Genomic DNA, 13853 nt, shown 5'->3' with positions numbered 1-13853 from the left:
CTCATCCATCTCGTAGATATGCAAAATAAGAGAGAACATTTAATGAGGCTTTTAATGAGTCTTGTTTTTGATAACCGCTTTGGTTGGATGAAATGAGGCAATACAGAGTGATTGAATGTACACAGTTTGACTTGTGCTGTTCACTTTAGGTGTACCTGTATTCCACTGTATTGAATTTGAAGGGAATTTGATTCTGACTAAGGTTTCAGCTACACGTAGTTGAATAATGTATACGACGATAAGCTTTTTCTATTTGTGCAAATCATTGTTCACATACAAACATTACAGGGACGCAGTACTCTGCTTATTTTTTTCCTTTTATAAGGACATTGCTTTTGCTATCTGGGTTTGACTGTGCATGTTTGTGCTTTAATTAAGATTAGTTTGTTTTGAATAGTGAGGTAACCATGGGGAGGGTGAAGCATTTTGGAAATGTCAAACTGAGTGACCATTAAAGTTGCACTGAAGACAGATAACAGCATAGACAAATTAGCCCTAATTTGTGCCTGTTAAAATACACACGTACACTACATTTAGTTTTGATATGAAACCCCTCTACCAACCTGTGGCAGTAACTGCCGAGCAAAAATTCAAGATTCCTTGTGATAAACATCCTGACATGATTCAAGCAGTTTAATGGCTGAAATCAGTTGTTATTGTTTTCATCTAACTTCTGTGAGGCTCCCTAATATTTTATTTGATCACTTTAAATTAAAAAAGGATTTAAACATTTCACCGTGTGAAGTTAAATTTAGATCTGCATTCTGTTGACCAATGTGCATAGTTCTTCTCATTGCATGTTGGTCAATCAGCTCCATACGTGCAGAGGTATTTGTTGAACTTTGTATGAATGAATTACGTAGGAAATATATCCTGATAGTCAGAATGATTCAAAATATATCATCGCCCCTCTGATTATTTTATTCCACAATAGATTTTTTCAGTCATAGAGAAAAAGAAAACTACAGACACAATTTTAAAGAATGGCTCTGTGATGGTTTAAATCTGCAAAATGAATGCATATAAATATAAGAAAATAAATACTAGTCCGAGGCCTGCAGGGACTTTTGAAGACAAAACATTTGGGAAACAACACAAGTACGTGTGGTACTCTCATGGCACATCATGGTAGAGATGGAAGTGTATAATTGTGGAACGCTGCACCATATAAATCTGACTCTGTGATAGTTGCAAATGCTTTCTAATACCTTCTCCAATTTAAATGCAAGGGAGCAGACAGAGGTGATTGACAGATCCTGGAGATCATGTGGACTACAAATTCTTTATAACATCAGTCACTGACAACAACCCAGCGGAATGAATGCAACATGTTTTCCAATTACATTCAGCGACAAACACCAGCAGCCACACACATATAGTAAGGTATAGACGCATTTGTTTTCAAACCTCTACACATTCTGCTTCTTCTTCAAAAAGGAAAAGAATGTCACTCATTTCACATCCAGGTTTTATGCATATTTTTAGAGCATCTGGAAATCCACAACGCTGCTTTTTTGCATGGCTCAATCCACCCACCCGTCCCCACTGACACCCTTTTAAGTTGCTGTCTTCTGCAGGTACTCACTGAAAAGTAATGAGGGTCTGTAAGACATGCTTGAGGAGAAGAATCTTCGCTCCTCTCTAATCCACAAACTTTCTTAAATCAGGGACAGGTAACAAAAACACTGCATAATAAAAAAGAAAAGCAATATATCCTCATTATGAGTCAAGGCAGAAGAACAGTATTCCGATAATGCTTTATTATGTATGCATTAAATTGGACTGGCAAGGCTGTTGTTCTTTGTTATTTAGGAGAAGGGTCGGAAGAGCATCTGTCGGATAAATAAATAAAGATGAAATGCGATCAGGCTCTCCGGGAAAGACGGGGCGGAGCTGTGTTCTTCGATGTCTGGGAACAGAATACCTGTTTGACAGATATGGAGAGGCATTGTCATTCAAGAATTGATTTGTTGCTTTGGCAGGGGCTGCCATTTTCAGGCAGCATCAAGACTTCTCTCCAAAATAATTTCCTGATTAGGTAAAAATGATGGTTGATACAGAATTGCGAAATGTGGAGAATAACTGTGGAAAGGGAGAGTTTATATTTCTAGGAATCTAATGCTTCACAATGCTGGTTTTGTTTTAGTGTATTGATATTTGGTTTGTTTTGCAGTGTGTTCCTCTACATCATTGCTGTTTAACACTTAAACTAAAAGTCGCCTTTACAAAATGTCACCGCTCTTCATTGATCATTACTAAAACGGCTAACAGTAAAGGTTTTCACAAACTGTAGACATGTGTATATGTGGGTAAATGTTCTAGTTCCAGTCTTCTTCAAGTTGGAAAACTTCAGTGCTCTAAACTCTCATGGCTCGAGGTCAGAGATGGATGGTCTCAGTTGTCCAAACTTCTGGATGAAGTCTGCATGAGCCTGGACCAAAGCCTCCTCATCGATGTAGACGACCGGTCTCCTGAGTGCGACAAAGTACTGCACCTTCCTCAGGCTCCAGCCGAGGACGTACATGAGCAGGCCACATACGGCAGCTGTCGACCGGCCCACTCCAGCGTTACAGTGGACATAGACGGTGTGGCCATTCTCCAAGAGACCATGAAGCAGGAATACCGCCTGGGGAAGCATCCTGATACGACCTGCCCAAGAAGAGAGTAATATACAATACGTGTAAAGGAGAAGGCTGTTAATATTATCTTAATATATCCCATGGAAAGAACTCTTTTTACTTACCCTCCGTGCTCATGTCCGGCGTGGGCATCCACAAGTACACCATGCCACAGTCTTTATACAAATGCATCATGGTCTCCGGAGTCATTGCTTCCCCAGGGTTGCGTCTGCAGCCGTAGGAGTTGTTCACCACGTCGCCCTCAGTCTGGAAGTTCATCACCGCAGTGATGCCCAAGTCATGCTTCATCTTAATCGTCACATGCTCCACCTGTCGAGGGCAGCTGCCAAGCCAAACATGTGGAAGCACCCTGTGGACAAATAAACACGCAAGCATCAATCATTTTCCATGTCCCATCCACATACATGGGGAGTAGGCAGGGTTTATGACATGTACTGCAGCCAGCCACCAGATGGCATTGAAATGCTTCTGCTCCACTTTTAGGGAGCCATCATGTCGTCCATCTTTACCATATCTACACTCTACGGTATGTTCAAGTCCCTTTTTTTTTTACACATGTTGAATAGCCACCAAGAAATGTTCAAGATCATGCCAAGGTTAATATTAATAGATTACACATAATTTGAATGGGTATAAAATTAAAAAGCAAAGATTAAAATGTTGAGATAATGTAGAAAGTTATTTTTTAGTACTCCAATATATACAGTAATCCTCATGTCCTCATTTCATTTATCTATTATTCAATATGTGTCATTTCATTCAGTTCTGAGTAATATCCCAATGTCTGTTTGTACCATGTTTATCTTTTTCATCTTTTATTTATTATTACTATTTTTTACTTTAGATTTGAGCTATGTTATTTCGTTCTACTGTGCACTTGTCTTGTTTATGGTCTGACTGACAGTAAAATTAATCTCAATCTCTTGATTCCAGATCTTGAATTTGAACTGATCAACTAGTTTTAGCAGGTCTCCAATCAGTCTCAAAATGTCTCACCTCTCTCTCCTATTCTCCCTCAGAGCAATGATGTTTTATTGACCTCCTGTCCCTCCAATCTTCTTCCTGACCACTGTGGTCAGTAGCAGACTCCATTTAGCGTTCATTAGCATGCACAAAGTCAACAGCCAGAGGAGGTGACACATAAAACGATCAAACTACGGCTGATAATCTGTGATGTTGCAGTATGGCACTGCAGTGAAAGCCTGTGGTCTTGACTTGTTACTGTGTGTGTGTGTGTGTGTTGAAGAATTATACATTTATTTTCGTCCTCTGAGTTTAAAAATGTCTAAAATGTAACCCTGCCTTACGCTTTTTTAATATTTTCTTTGTATAAATAACTGTGTATAAATCTTGAAGTAAAATCTAAATAACAAGGTCTCTTGTTTTACATTGTCTTTTTATGACTGCATAACTTAATTTAAAATAAACATGATGTCTCTTCGGTCTCTATTTGTTGAAATATGCCACACAAAAAAAATAAAATTAAAACTCTGAGGCCTTCTCTCCTTTGAACATTAGAGACGTGGCACCGGATAAAAGTTTAGTTAAATTCCCTTTGAATCATATAACGATTTACTACGGAGGTGAGTCTGAATCATACTCAGGGCAACACGGATGCAAGGTTGCAGAGACTCATTTAAAAAGCTATTTATAGGCCAGATAAAAGGGCACAGTGCTTCCTACGAACAATGGTCCTTGACATAAGCCTTGTAAGGTCTTGGGGCACGAATTAGAACCTGATGGCAGCAGCCAACACTGTTTATTCTTATGCAACTTTATTAGCTCACTGCTTCAGGGGTCTGGGGTTAATTTGGGTTGTACCTGGGATGCTCTGTGTGTATGACTTTGTGAAAGGAAGGCATGCTATGTTGAGCAATTGCATGCTGGATGTTGTGTGCAGGAGGGTTTTGGGGAACTTGGGGAGGGGGGGTCATTGAGATGTTATGAGCTGACAAACAACTTACTATCTAATACACTTGTGAATAAGGAGATTAAAATAAAACAAGGAAAACATAGATTAACAATCACTCATACGAAAAGAGCCAGTTACCGAATGAGTTGCCTTGAAAATAAAAATGAATTCTGATTACCCTACCTGTCCTCTCCACTGACATGTCCAACAAGGATGAGCTGATAATGCTTGTGGTCGAGAGCGATCAGTTTCAACTTGACAGACAGTGATTAGAACTAAATGGTAGAGAGCAAGGTTAAAAAACACAGAGTGAAGACAGAGGGCGTTGTCTGCCCTGCAACAAAAAGGTAAAGCTTTATGTGTATAGAACTTTTTTAACAGTTACAAATTGCTTCATATTCAATTCAAGCTTTCTCTAGGAAGACATATAAACACAAGAACCTTACTGTAGAACATCTGTTATGTGTGGAAACTGTAAAAAGAGATAAGGGTAGAGGAGCTGATTGCACAAGAACTACAGGACAGGTTACTACAAAACTTGCTGGAAGGATGTGGTATGGTTGAGCAAAGAACCCATTTAATTTTGGTGCAGATCCATGAATGCTTGTTTTTCACTTAACATTGTTAGCGTACCATCGTAATTGTAGGTTTTTTTCATTGGAGAATCAATCTATTGCCACCTCTAATCCTCACTAATTGACAAGTTGTATCGCGTTTGTTGAATCTATGATACATCCAAATTTTAAAAACAACAAATTGCTTAAAGAATGAGATACAGGTACGGAAACTGTGCAGGATTCAGCGTGTGTCATATATCATCAAAGTGTGTCAGTGCATTGTTTCTGTTTTAACACTTGATTGACTCCCTTGACGAGATAAAGCTCAAGAACAATAACAACAACAAAAAACACCCTGAAGCTCTAATGCTGGTAAACTGGCTTGTGTAGTTTTACCTCGAGAAATGCATGGCTGCCTGACCTGCAACACCGAAATAAAAGCTGGTTGTGTGTTTCATCTCGTCTGTGTGTCCAGTTTCCTCTATCCAGTGGCCAATCGGGTGGCAGTACACTCCATCTACCACGTTCCTCTCATCATATGAACAGCACCTGTCATGGCTGGGGCCGCTACCTGGTGACAAAGCAGACAAAGTTAGTGACCAAATGTGGATGTTAACATGTTTCTAGTTTAAAATATGTCCCCTAGGGACAAAATATGAAGTGTTGTTTTTAATTAAACAGGAAAAACATATTTGTAGGCATCAGGAACAGACGGACAAATTGTTTCTTCGATCAAAAGATCATTGCGAAATATTGTACTGGTACCTCCTCCACATTCATCTAGCATCTAAAATCAATAACAATAATGATCCATTACTATAATATAAATAACACCACGGTCTAAACGTGGTCATTTAGTCCTTACTAACTACCCATACTGCACAAGTAGGTCATAGTACAAGTCAATATTATATTTAGTTTATTGCGCCAACATATTACACGTCCTTAAAAAATGTCTCTTTGACTTTTTTCACTATATATTTTATTTTATCTAATTTATATGTGAGGATTCTGATTATATTCCAATTTCATGTAAGATACGATGAGATAATATAGTTGTTTATTTGGAAATGTAAAAACATAAATAGAATATAAATAACATATACACAGTGAGCAGAGTATATACAGTATCAGATTTCTCACCATATTTCCTCTTGCACTGCAACTTTTTTTGTGCTTCAGTGTCTAAATCAAATTTCCTCTATAGAATTGATAATAATTTACTACTATAATATATCTGTAATATTCCATGTAGGATATTTTACATGCAATGAAACCACAATTGAACAGGTACTTTTACTACAAAACTCCAATGATATCTAAGAGTAAAAGTGCAGTGACGTCAAAGAGCCAGGTTGGTGAATTACAAGTGTCGCTGTTGCGCCATCATGAGGCGACAGGGGCACATTACACAGTACAAACCAAACATGGCGGAGTTGTTTTCCTGCTTTTCTCCTGAATCGCAGAACATCCTCACACACGCCTCTGCAGCTGCTCAACACGAGCTCAGTGCTGCTGTGTTACCTTCCCAGATGTAACAGCCTCTGGTTCTCTTCACGAACTTGAACCACAGCGTGTCTTTCACCGGCTCCTCCAGCTGCACGTTGCCGATCCACAGGCTCGGTTCATGCGGCGACAGGAGCCCGTGTGCGGGCTTCATGAGCACCGCTCTGCCCGGGTCCCACCGACCCATCTCCTCACGAGAGCCCAGGACCAAGAGCTGCACGTCCGCACTGTCCGGAGCAAGAATGACCCCGAATCTGAACAACATGGTCACGGGTGTTCAACACGGCACTGTTATTATAGCCCGTGTTAGATTATAGCGCGGTTAGAGTTCACAGAGTCGATAGTGTTTGGTGTCGTCTAAATATAACACACACACACACACATACTCATTAGCATAATGCACTAGCCCCTTATTCTGACCACCATAACTAAATGCCAAACCCTTTACCTAACTCTAAAACCAAGTCTTAACTGCCAAACTGTCCATTAAAGGTGGGTCAGCAAGTGAGGACCAGCCAAAATCTCCTCACTCTGTAGGTTGTAGGCTCAAAATGGTGGACAAGAGAGATAATCGTACAGTAGCACACACGGACAAGTGTTGACATCATTCTCCTCACCACAACCTAAACCTAATTCTAGGTTTAGGTTGTGGTGAGGAGAATGAAAGCAGGTTTTCACTTTCCCTGCCATGTCTTCACTCTACCCAAAGTGTCCTCACTTTCCCCAACATGTCTTCACTTTCCCCAACATGTCCCCACTTTCCCCAACATGTCTTCACTTTCCCCAACATGTCCCCACTTTACCCAACATGTCTTCACTTTCCCCAACATGTCCCCACTTTCTCCAACATGTCCTCCCTCCCCCAACATGTCTTCACTCTACTTAGAGTGTTTTCACTTCCCCCAACATGTCTTCACTTTACTCAAAATGTACTCACCTTCCCAAATTTCTGAAGCATCGCTGTCCAGATGTACAGTATTTATCATAAAGAGCCCTAACAAACTGGTTTCAACATGTGCATCAGTCATGGACATGGATTGATATATGTCTCATAATGTTATAAACTGAAGGGAGGTTGCAGATATGAGCGATTATAGGTTTAATAGATTTGAAGTGGAATACAGGTGACAGGAAGTAATTATAGACAGTACATCTTTATCTTTATGTTTTAAGCAAATAATTAATGTATTTTTCCCAAAACACAACATTGGTGTTTGCCTACAGCTAATTCATCTCTGCTGTCATGTTCTTAATGTACTATAGGAACAGTGAAAGCTAAATTATGTTTTTTGGAGGAAAAGCTCAATGGTAGTAAAGAGTACTAATGCAGAAAACATTTAAAGTAGCATTATATATCGCCTTTTTGTTTAATAATGTCAGAGAAATGTTTAAGCTTTTATTTCCTATGTCCATCAATTAAGTTGTTGCTGCACCACTACACAACAGGCTCGCATGTCAACTAAATTATATACGTATCCCATCATGCAACACCTTCCCACAACAAAAACAAATTCCCAGCACAAAATAAAATTCTCAAATAGCCACGCTGTTCTCAATGTGAGATGGGTGCAGATATGCATAGGGCAATTCAAGCTGCGAGTTTCTCTCTGTGATTTCTTCACCGAGGTAGGACAACTCCCCTTGAAACTCCTGAATCATCTGCGTAAGTGCAGGCTCGTCGAATCGTTTGTCAGGATATTGACCCAAAGGAACCTGCAGAAATGACAGAGTCGAGAACGACAAATTAGAGTGACAGAGTACACCACGGTGCAAAAAACGACCAATACTTATTGCATTATGTAAATATGTATTAACAAATGCATTAATATATAATACAAACTTACAGCACTACTGTATTTCTTTGAAAGTAAATATGTCATGGCTGACATGGAGGCAGTCTCTCCAACTGTCGGGAGGGCCTCCAAAATTGTCTCCATGCTTGACTGCCCCTTGGTGGTCGGAGGAGGTTTGTGCAGCAGCAGTGTGCCATTTGGCGCCCAGTAGTAGTAGTCAAACTAGATGATGAAAGAAGTTTCAGCATGCATGTAATTTATAATTAAACATTATTGTATTTATTTATTAGGTTATTTCATGTGGTTACATGGTAGGAAATGAAACCTGATGGTGAAAGAAGCATATTACACTGTCACACGTCCCATATATTCTAAATTTAAAAACAAATCTCAATACATGTTCCAGTGTCCTAACTTTTTCACTCTTGCCTCACCTGTCCATTATTGACCGCTGCGTGTTGAACTGACACTGTGAAGATGATCATGGTGATGAATCTGATCAATTCTTCAGTGCAATGAAAGCAGTCTGGGAATCCTGTCAGCAGCACAACCATCATTGGTTATTCACAATTTGCTTGGAAAATGTTTTATACACTATATGTTATATACAGAACATGGGTTAAATACCTGAGGCTTTGTTTCTCAAGAGGCCGTGGGTGAATATCTCACTGATCCAATCCTGCAGCTCTGTGTCTTTACAGACGTCAGCATCTGAGGGATAGTAGTACTCCACTACTGCTCTCACGAAGCTGGTTAACACAAAACAATAGGATTTTGAGTATATAAGCCGTTATCAAAACCCAGAGACTGAATTTATCCATGGACATCATGACAGCTCCACAAAAGTGAGGCCAAAGTATCTCCATCGACACCTGGTGGCTGGCCGCAGAATATGTGATAAACCCCACAAACAAAAAAGTTAAAGTTTTTCCAGTAATTTGGGTTTTGATGAGTTATTTGATGCTGTAAGAATGAGGTGAAACATCACAGCTGCTTTCAGACATTCTCCGGAGGGGCTGTATGTGAGAATGCAAATGTCAGAGTGAGAGCCTCTGGACTTTCTGCAGTTTCTCCGTCCAGCCCCTTGTGCAAAGAATGAATACATTCTTTCCTGCCTCCTACAGGCTGCGCCACTTCTCTCCTGAACACAAGCTGTTGATTTAAAACAGATCAGTGAGGATATCTGCAATATTTAGTAGCTAAATTTAAAGTTACCTGTTGATGATGTACCACAGCTTCAATCCATCATCTCTGTAGTAGCAGTTGGGGATTGACTCTAGTCCTCGTGCAGTGATGTTCTCTGGCAGACAGAGGGAGCTGTAGGTCATAAGAGGAAGGGACCTTCTCATGAGCTCCATGATCCCCTCAAGTCCAAATGAACTCTAATAATCAATTGTACAGAAATATTTACCATTAGACAACTGCATTGTTAATCTTATAGAAATCCTCTTTTTTAACAGTTCAAGATTAGTAGAATAGTCCAACTTTGAATTATATATGTGAAAAAAAGAGCCTTACTATTCTAAAAATCCCATCAGGTCCCAGTAGACTGCTACGGGCTCCAATGTTCATGTACATAGTTGTCTTGAAGTGTGGAATCAACAACTGAAGAGAAAGAGGGGAAAATGTTCAATGTCAAAGTAAAGTGCTTATTTCAGCCAGAATGGCACTTAGAGATCAAACCTCCGCCAAGGTTCAACAGTCCTCTTAAATTCAACCAAAAGAAACTTTGTAGGATGATCAGAATCTGCAAGAAAAATGAGTTCCTCCCTGACCCATACCACATCCATCTGTTCGGTAGTTCTTCTGACAAACAAGTAATAAAAAAAGCAGACAGCACATCCTGGCTGTGTTGATCAGCAAAAAGAAGACACAACCATAACAAATCAGGTTTCCCTCAATTCCTTCAAAAATTCCTGTAAAACCAGTCAAAAGAAAAACAGGTGTACCAGCGGAGTGATCTCTGCTGTGTTGTGGTACCTTGTAGAGGGGATGAATCACAGGGAAGCAGCGCAGAGTTGCGACAGTGTAGACCTCTGCAATGAAGTGAGTATTCAAGAGGTGATGGACCGCTTCATGATCCATCATATCTGCATTTTTGATATACATCTTGGCCAGCAGCCAGTCGGTCTCCAGGTCACTGGGCAGAAAGATGGGATTCTGCTCTGAGGGCTGTTGATAGAGCTGGAGTGTGATAAAAAAAAGATTGACTTTAAAATCTTTGAAAAGTGGAACCGAACTTTTGAAAAGAAATTACTAATGCTATGTGGATTTAATGACCACACTTGATTTTCATAAATATATACCTGTATTGCAATTGGCATCAGTTTGTTTTCTGGGTTCAAGTAGAACAAACAGAGACCAGGAGTCACATTCAGAGATTCTCCCTTGTAGACTTGAGGGGGGATTCCATCCATCTTCTTTTGGTCATAGAGGAATATATTGCCTTTCTGTATGGGAAGGAATCAAGATGCAACATAGATTTGTAATCAATCAATCAATCAACCTTAAATCATTCCTTTCAAACTAATCTAATGCAGTTCAAATTGCTTTACAGGTGATTGGCAAAACATAGGATGGTGAAAATGAGATAAAAAATGTTACGATTTAAAGACCAACGCATAGCAAAGAAATCAATAATGGAAAAGACAGCACTAAAACAAAGTCAGGAAAGTCATATATATACAAACCACATATTAAAATAATGATTAAAGGATAAACATATATATATATATATATATATATATATATATATATATATATATATATATATATATATATATATATATATATATATATATATATATTATTCTCTCTACTTTAATACCCTTATTTCCCTGCTCAGACTGCTACCCTCAGCCAGGAATGGCTTCACCATCTCCTCTGTAACGGGAAAGTTTCGGGGAAGCTCTGAGCAGCGCTTGATCACAGTGGGGTTGATTCCGTTCAGAAACTGGAATCCGTAAAAGTCATCCTCCTTCCAATGCTCTGCAACGTATTCTGGAAAAAAATTTTTTTCCAAGAACAAAAAGATGAGATGCAACAAAGAGCCATAACAAGGAATATGGAAATGATGCACGTGCCTGTGGGAAAATAAACTGTAGTTAGGTGTTAATTGAACAATTGAAATTATTTAATGCTCGATAACTTTGACAATAAACATACATATATACATATTACATATTAAATGTATACATTTTGTTAATGCAACTTATTCTATTAATTCAAACAAATGTTGCTCCAACTATTATTTTTTAGTAAACTCTTATCTAATTTGCAGTACTGGTAAACAGGAAATACCTGACATTGCTGTCTTTTTGAAGTTGAAGATTTTTTTCAGGTCGTTGACATTCTCCCATTTTTTGATGGACCCCAGCTTTCCTTTAATTTTGAGTTCAATTCCACTGAATTAAAACGGGGGAAAAGAAAAACAGTGTGAGTATATTGGAACCAGTTTGTGTGGTAAATCTTTATATACAGTCGACTCACAGTTGTTTCCTCATTCCCTGCATTTCGTCCGCTTTGGCCTTAGAGAGGCGTATTTCAGCTGGTAGCTCAGACTTATGTTCAAAACTGCTTACATGGAGTAGTCCCTCAGCTAGAGGCTTCCAGCTAAAGAAAACAAAGGACCAAAGTTACAGAAAAAGGACATGTCTCAAAGTGGACATGACTGCATCTCTAGGTACAGGACCCCTGTGCTGCACACTTACTCGTAAAAGCTCCTTTTAAGCATCAGCTCTTTTTTCCGGTGCTCAATCAACAGGGGATGGTCGTCCTCAAAAACCTTCATGGCTGCGAGGTGAACAGAACAGAACAGCAGATAAAAAATGAGAAGATTAAATATCCCAAAAAATAATAATGTTTTATAATAAAGATCTTTAAGATGAATAATAATATAATATCGGACCTCTCCCTCCTCTCAGCTCCACATACTCTCCCCTGGAGATCCATCTGTGACAGGGGAAGAGAATGACATCTCCCTCTGGAGTCGTCACCTCTATGGTGGAGCAGTACCACTCGTCTTCTGGGAAAAGGATACGGGGATCCTTCTCCACCTTGACCAGCAGAAGTTTCCCCAGAGAGGAACTGGTTTTCAAAGTGTAGGTCCCGGTCTGAAAGTAAGAGTTAATTTAAATATAAACAGCAAAGTAAGTGCGACATTTGTTAAAAAGGGCGTTGGCTTTGATGTTTTCAGTCTCACAAACATTTGCCAGTACACAGAGATAGACAAACATGAGAGATGCTCGTGGAAGTGGGTCAAACACCACACTTTGATTGAACCTTTGAAATATAACAAGTGGATGAAATTTGCTGAAAGACTGCCCATAACTGTGATTCACAATATTATCTGTTTGTTCTGGCAGAAATCTGCGCATCTTAACTTCAAACTTTGATTGAGTAGAAACTATATAAAATAAAATAAAGAATGATTAAAATAGACGGAAAGATCAGAACCAGGAAGAAAGCATACCAATAAAAATGGGTCTTTATGAGAGATTTAAAAGAAGATAAGGAGTTTGTTGGACTGATCCGCTCAGGGATATTGATCCAGAGAGTGGGAGCCCTGACAGGAAAGGCCCAGTCACCTTTTGGATGAACTATCCCTTTAATTTGTGAATAAATATCATAGTGTCGTGCAGGATTCAACTCACTTCACCGGTGCTGAAGTCTTTGCCAAAGTTGTCCAGGTCAGTTTGCTCACTCTGTCCGTCACTTCCAAATAGAGTGACAGATACGTGATCCCATGTTCCTGCATGTTGCATGTCACCTGTTGTCACCTGCAGCTTGTACTCAGCCATGTTCACTCAGTGGATCGGTCCAGAAAGATGATCAAAATATCAGGTCCAGATTTTTCCTGTCTGTGCTCTGTATTCTCACTCTCTGCCTGTTTCTTCACAAGGCTCCACCCAATAGGATGAACTTGTGTTCCGGGTTTTTATTCAGTTTGAAGCCCTTAACACCAGGATATGACACTCGTGTGCTCAGGTTTCTCCTGTTGCTTGGTCTGCACTAGTTCACATCTGTTTACATTTGTTCAATTGACTCAAAAGTACTGGCTTTGTGTTCAAAGACTGAACACCTCTGATAGGGTGAGATGTGACCCGTTAGCAGGAGTGTTTCAAGAAACTTTAGGGACATTAACGGACCTGCATGTGGACGTTACACAATTATTATATCTTATGCAATCAGCCATTCTCGGGGTGGCGGCTTTCAGCTCAGAGCCTCAGGTAATGACCTGATTTGCCTCCAGAGCTGCAACATTCCTGCCTTGTATTTATAATAACTGGTTTGATCATGCTGGGCCCTGCCCACTAACCTAACCTGGAAATATTATCATTCACATTAGTTTCTATCTGGATCTGCAGTGAAATACACATAACGAAAAAGAATTAATGAATTCTAACCGGGCTCTTTATTGTTTTAATATCTGGGAAAGTCTACAGTA

The 13853-nt window shown here is 39.5% G+C and overlaps 2 protein-coding genes across 2 annotated transcripts; both read right to left on the bottom strand.

Moving 5' to 3' along the window:
* Nucleotides 1-1719: 1719 nt before the first annotated feature.
* epm2a (EPM2A glucan phosphatase, laforin) lies at nt 1720-7160 on the bottom strand. The gene is made up of 4 exons (XM_020097439.2): nt 6633-7160; nt 5505-5679; nt 2744-2988; nt 1720-2649 (listed from the first exon to the last, which is right to left on the bottom strand). Exons 1-4 carry the CDS (start codon nt 6877-6879, stop codon nt 2366-2368), a joined length of 951 nt encoding a protein of 316 aa, XP_019952998.2. The 5' UTR covers nt 6880-7160; the 3' UTR covers nt 1720-2365.
* A 536-nt stretch (nt 7161-7696) lies between these two features.
* On the bottom strand, nt 7697-13380 carry LOC109636209 (hydroperoxide isomerase ALOXE3-like). The gene is made up of 14 exons (XM_069514485.1): nt 13060-13380; nt 12315-12519; nt 12118-12199; nt 11897-12019; nt 11708-11811; nt 11235-11407; nt 10714-10857; nt 10388-10591; nt 9926-10012; nt 9623-9789; nt 9035-9156; nt 8842-8942; nt 8459-8629; nt 7697-8327 (listed from the first exon to the last, which is right to left on the bottom strand). The coding sequence occupies exons 1-14, from the start codon at nt 13204-13206 to the stop codon at nt 8148-8150; spliced, it is 2010 nt and encodes a 669-aa protein (XP_069370586.1). The 5' UTR covers nt 13207-13380; the 3' UTR covers nt 7697-8147.
* Between the last annotated feature and the right edge of the window lie 473 nt (nt 13381-13853).

This window comes from Paralichthys olivaceus, chromosome 19 (genome assembly GCF_024713975.1).
Source record: "Paralichthys olivaceus isolate ysfri-2021 chromosome 19, ASM2471397v2, whole genome shotgun sequence".
NCBI classification, from domain to species: Eukaryota; Metazoa; Chordata; class Actinopteri; order Pleuronectiformes; family Paralichthyidae; genus Paralichthys; species Paralichthys olivaceus.
Note: the sequence above shows the minus strand (reverse complement) of the source record. Positions and strands in the feature narration are given on the sequence as shown.

Coding starts and splice junctions, on each gene's coding strand:
- epm2a (XM_020097439.2), bottom strand. CDS start 6,879: ATGTTGTTCAGATTCGGGGTCATTCTTGCTCCGGACAGTGCGGACGTG. Junction 2,989..5,504: donor GCAGCCATGCATTTCTCGAG/GTAAAACTACAC, acceptor ATTTGTCCACAG/GGTGCTTCCACATGTTTGGC. Junction 2,650..2,743: donor GCCGGACATGAGCACGGAGG/GTAAGTAAAAAG, acceptor CTTCTTGGGCAG/GTCGTATCAGGATGCTTCCC.
- LOC109636209 (XM_069514485.1), bottom strand. CDS start 13,206: ATGGCTGAGTACAAGCTGCAGGTGACAACAGGTGACATGCAACATGCA. Junction 10,013..10,387: donor TGATTCATCCCCTCTACAAG/GTACCACAACAC, acceptor CTTTCTCTTCAG/TTGTTGATTCCACACTTCAA. Junction 8,943..9,034: donor CTTGAGAAACAAAGCCTCAG/GTATTTAACCCA, acceptor TGCTGCTGACAG/GATTCCCAGACTGCTTTCAT.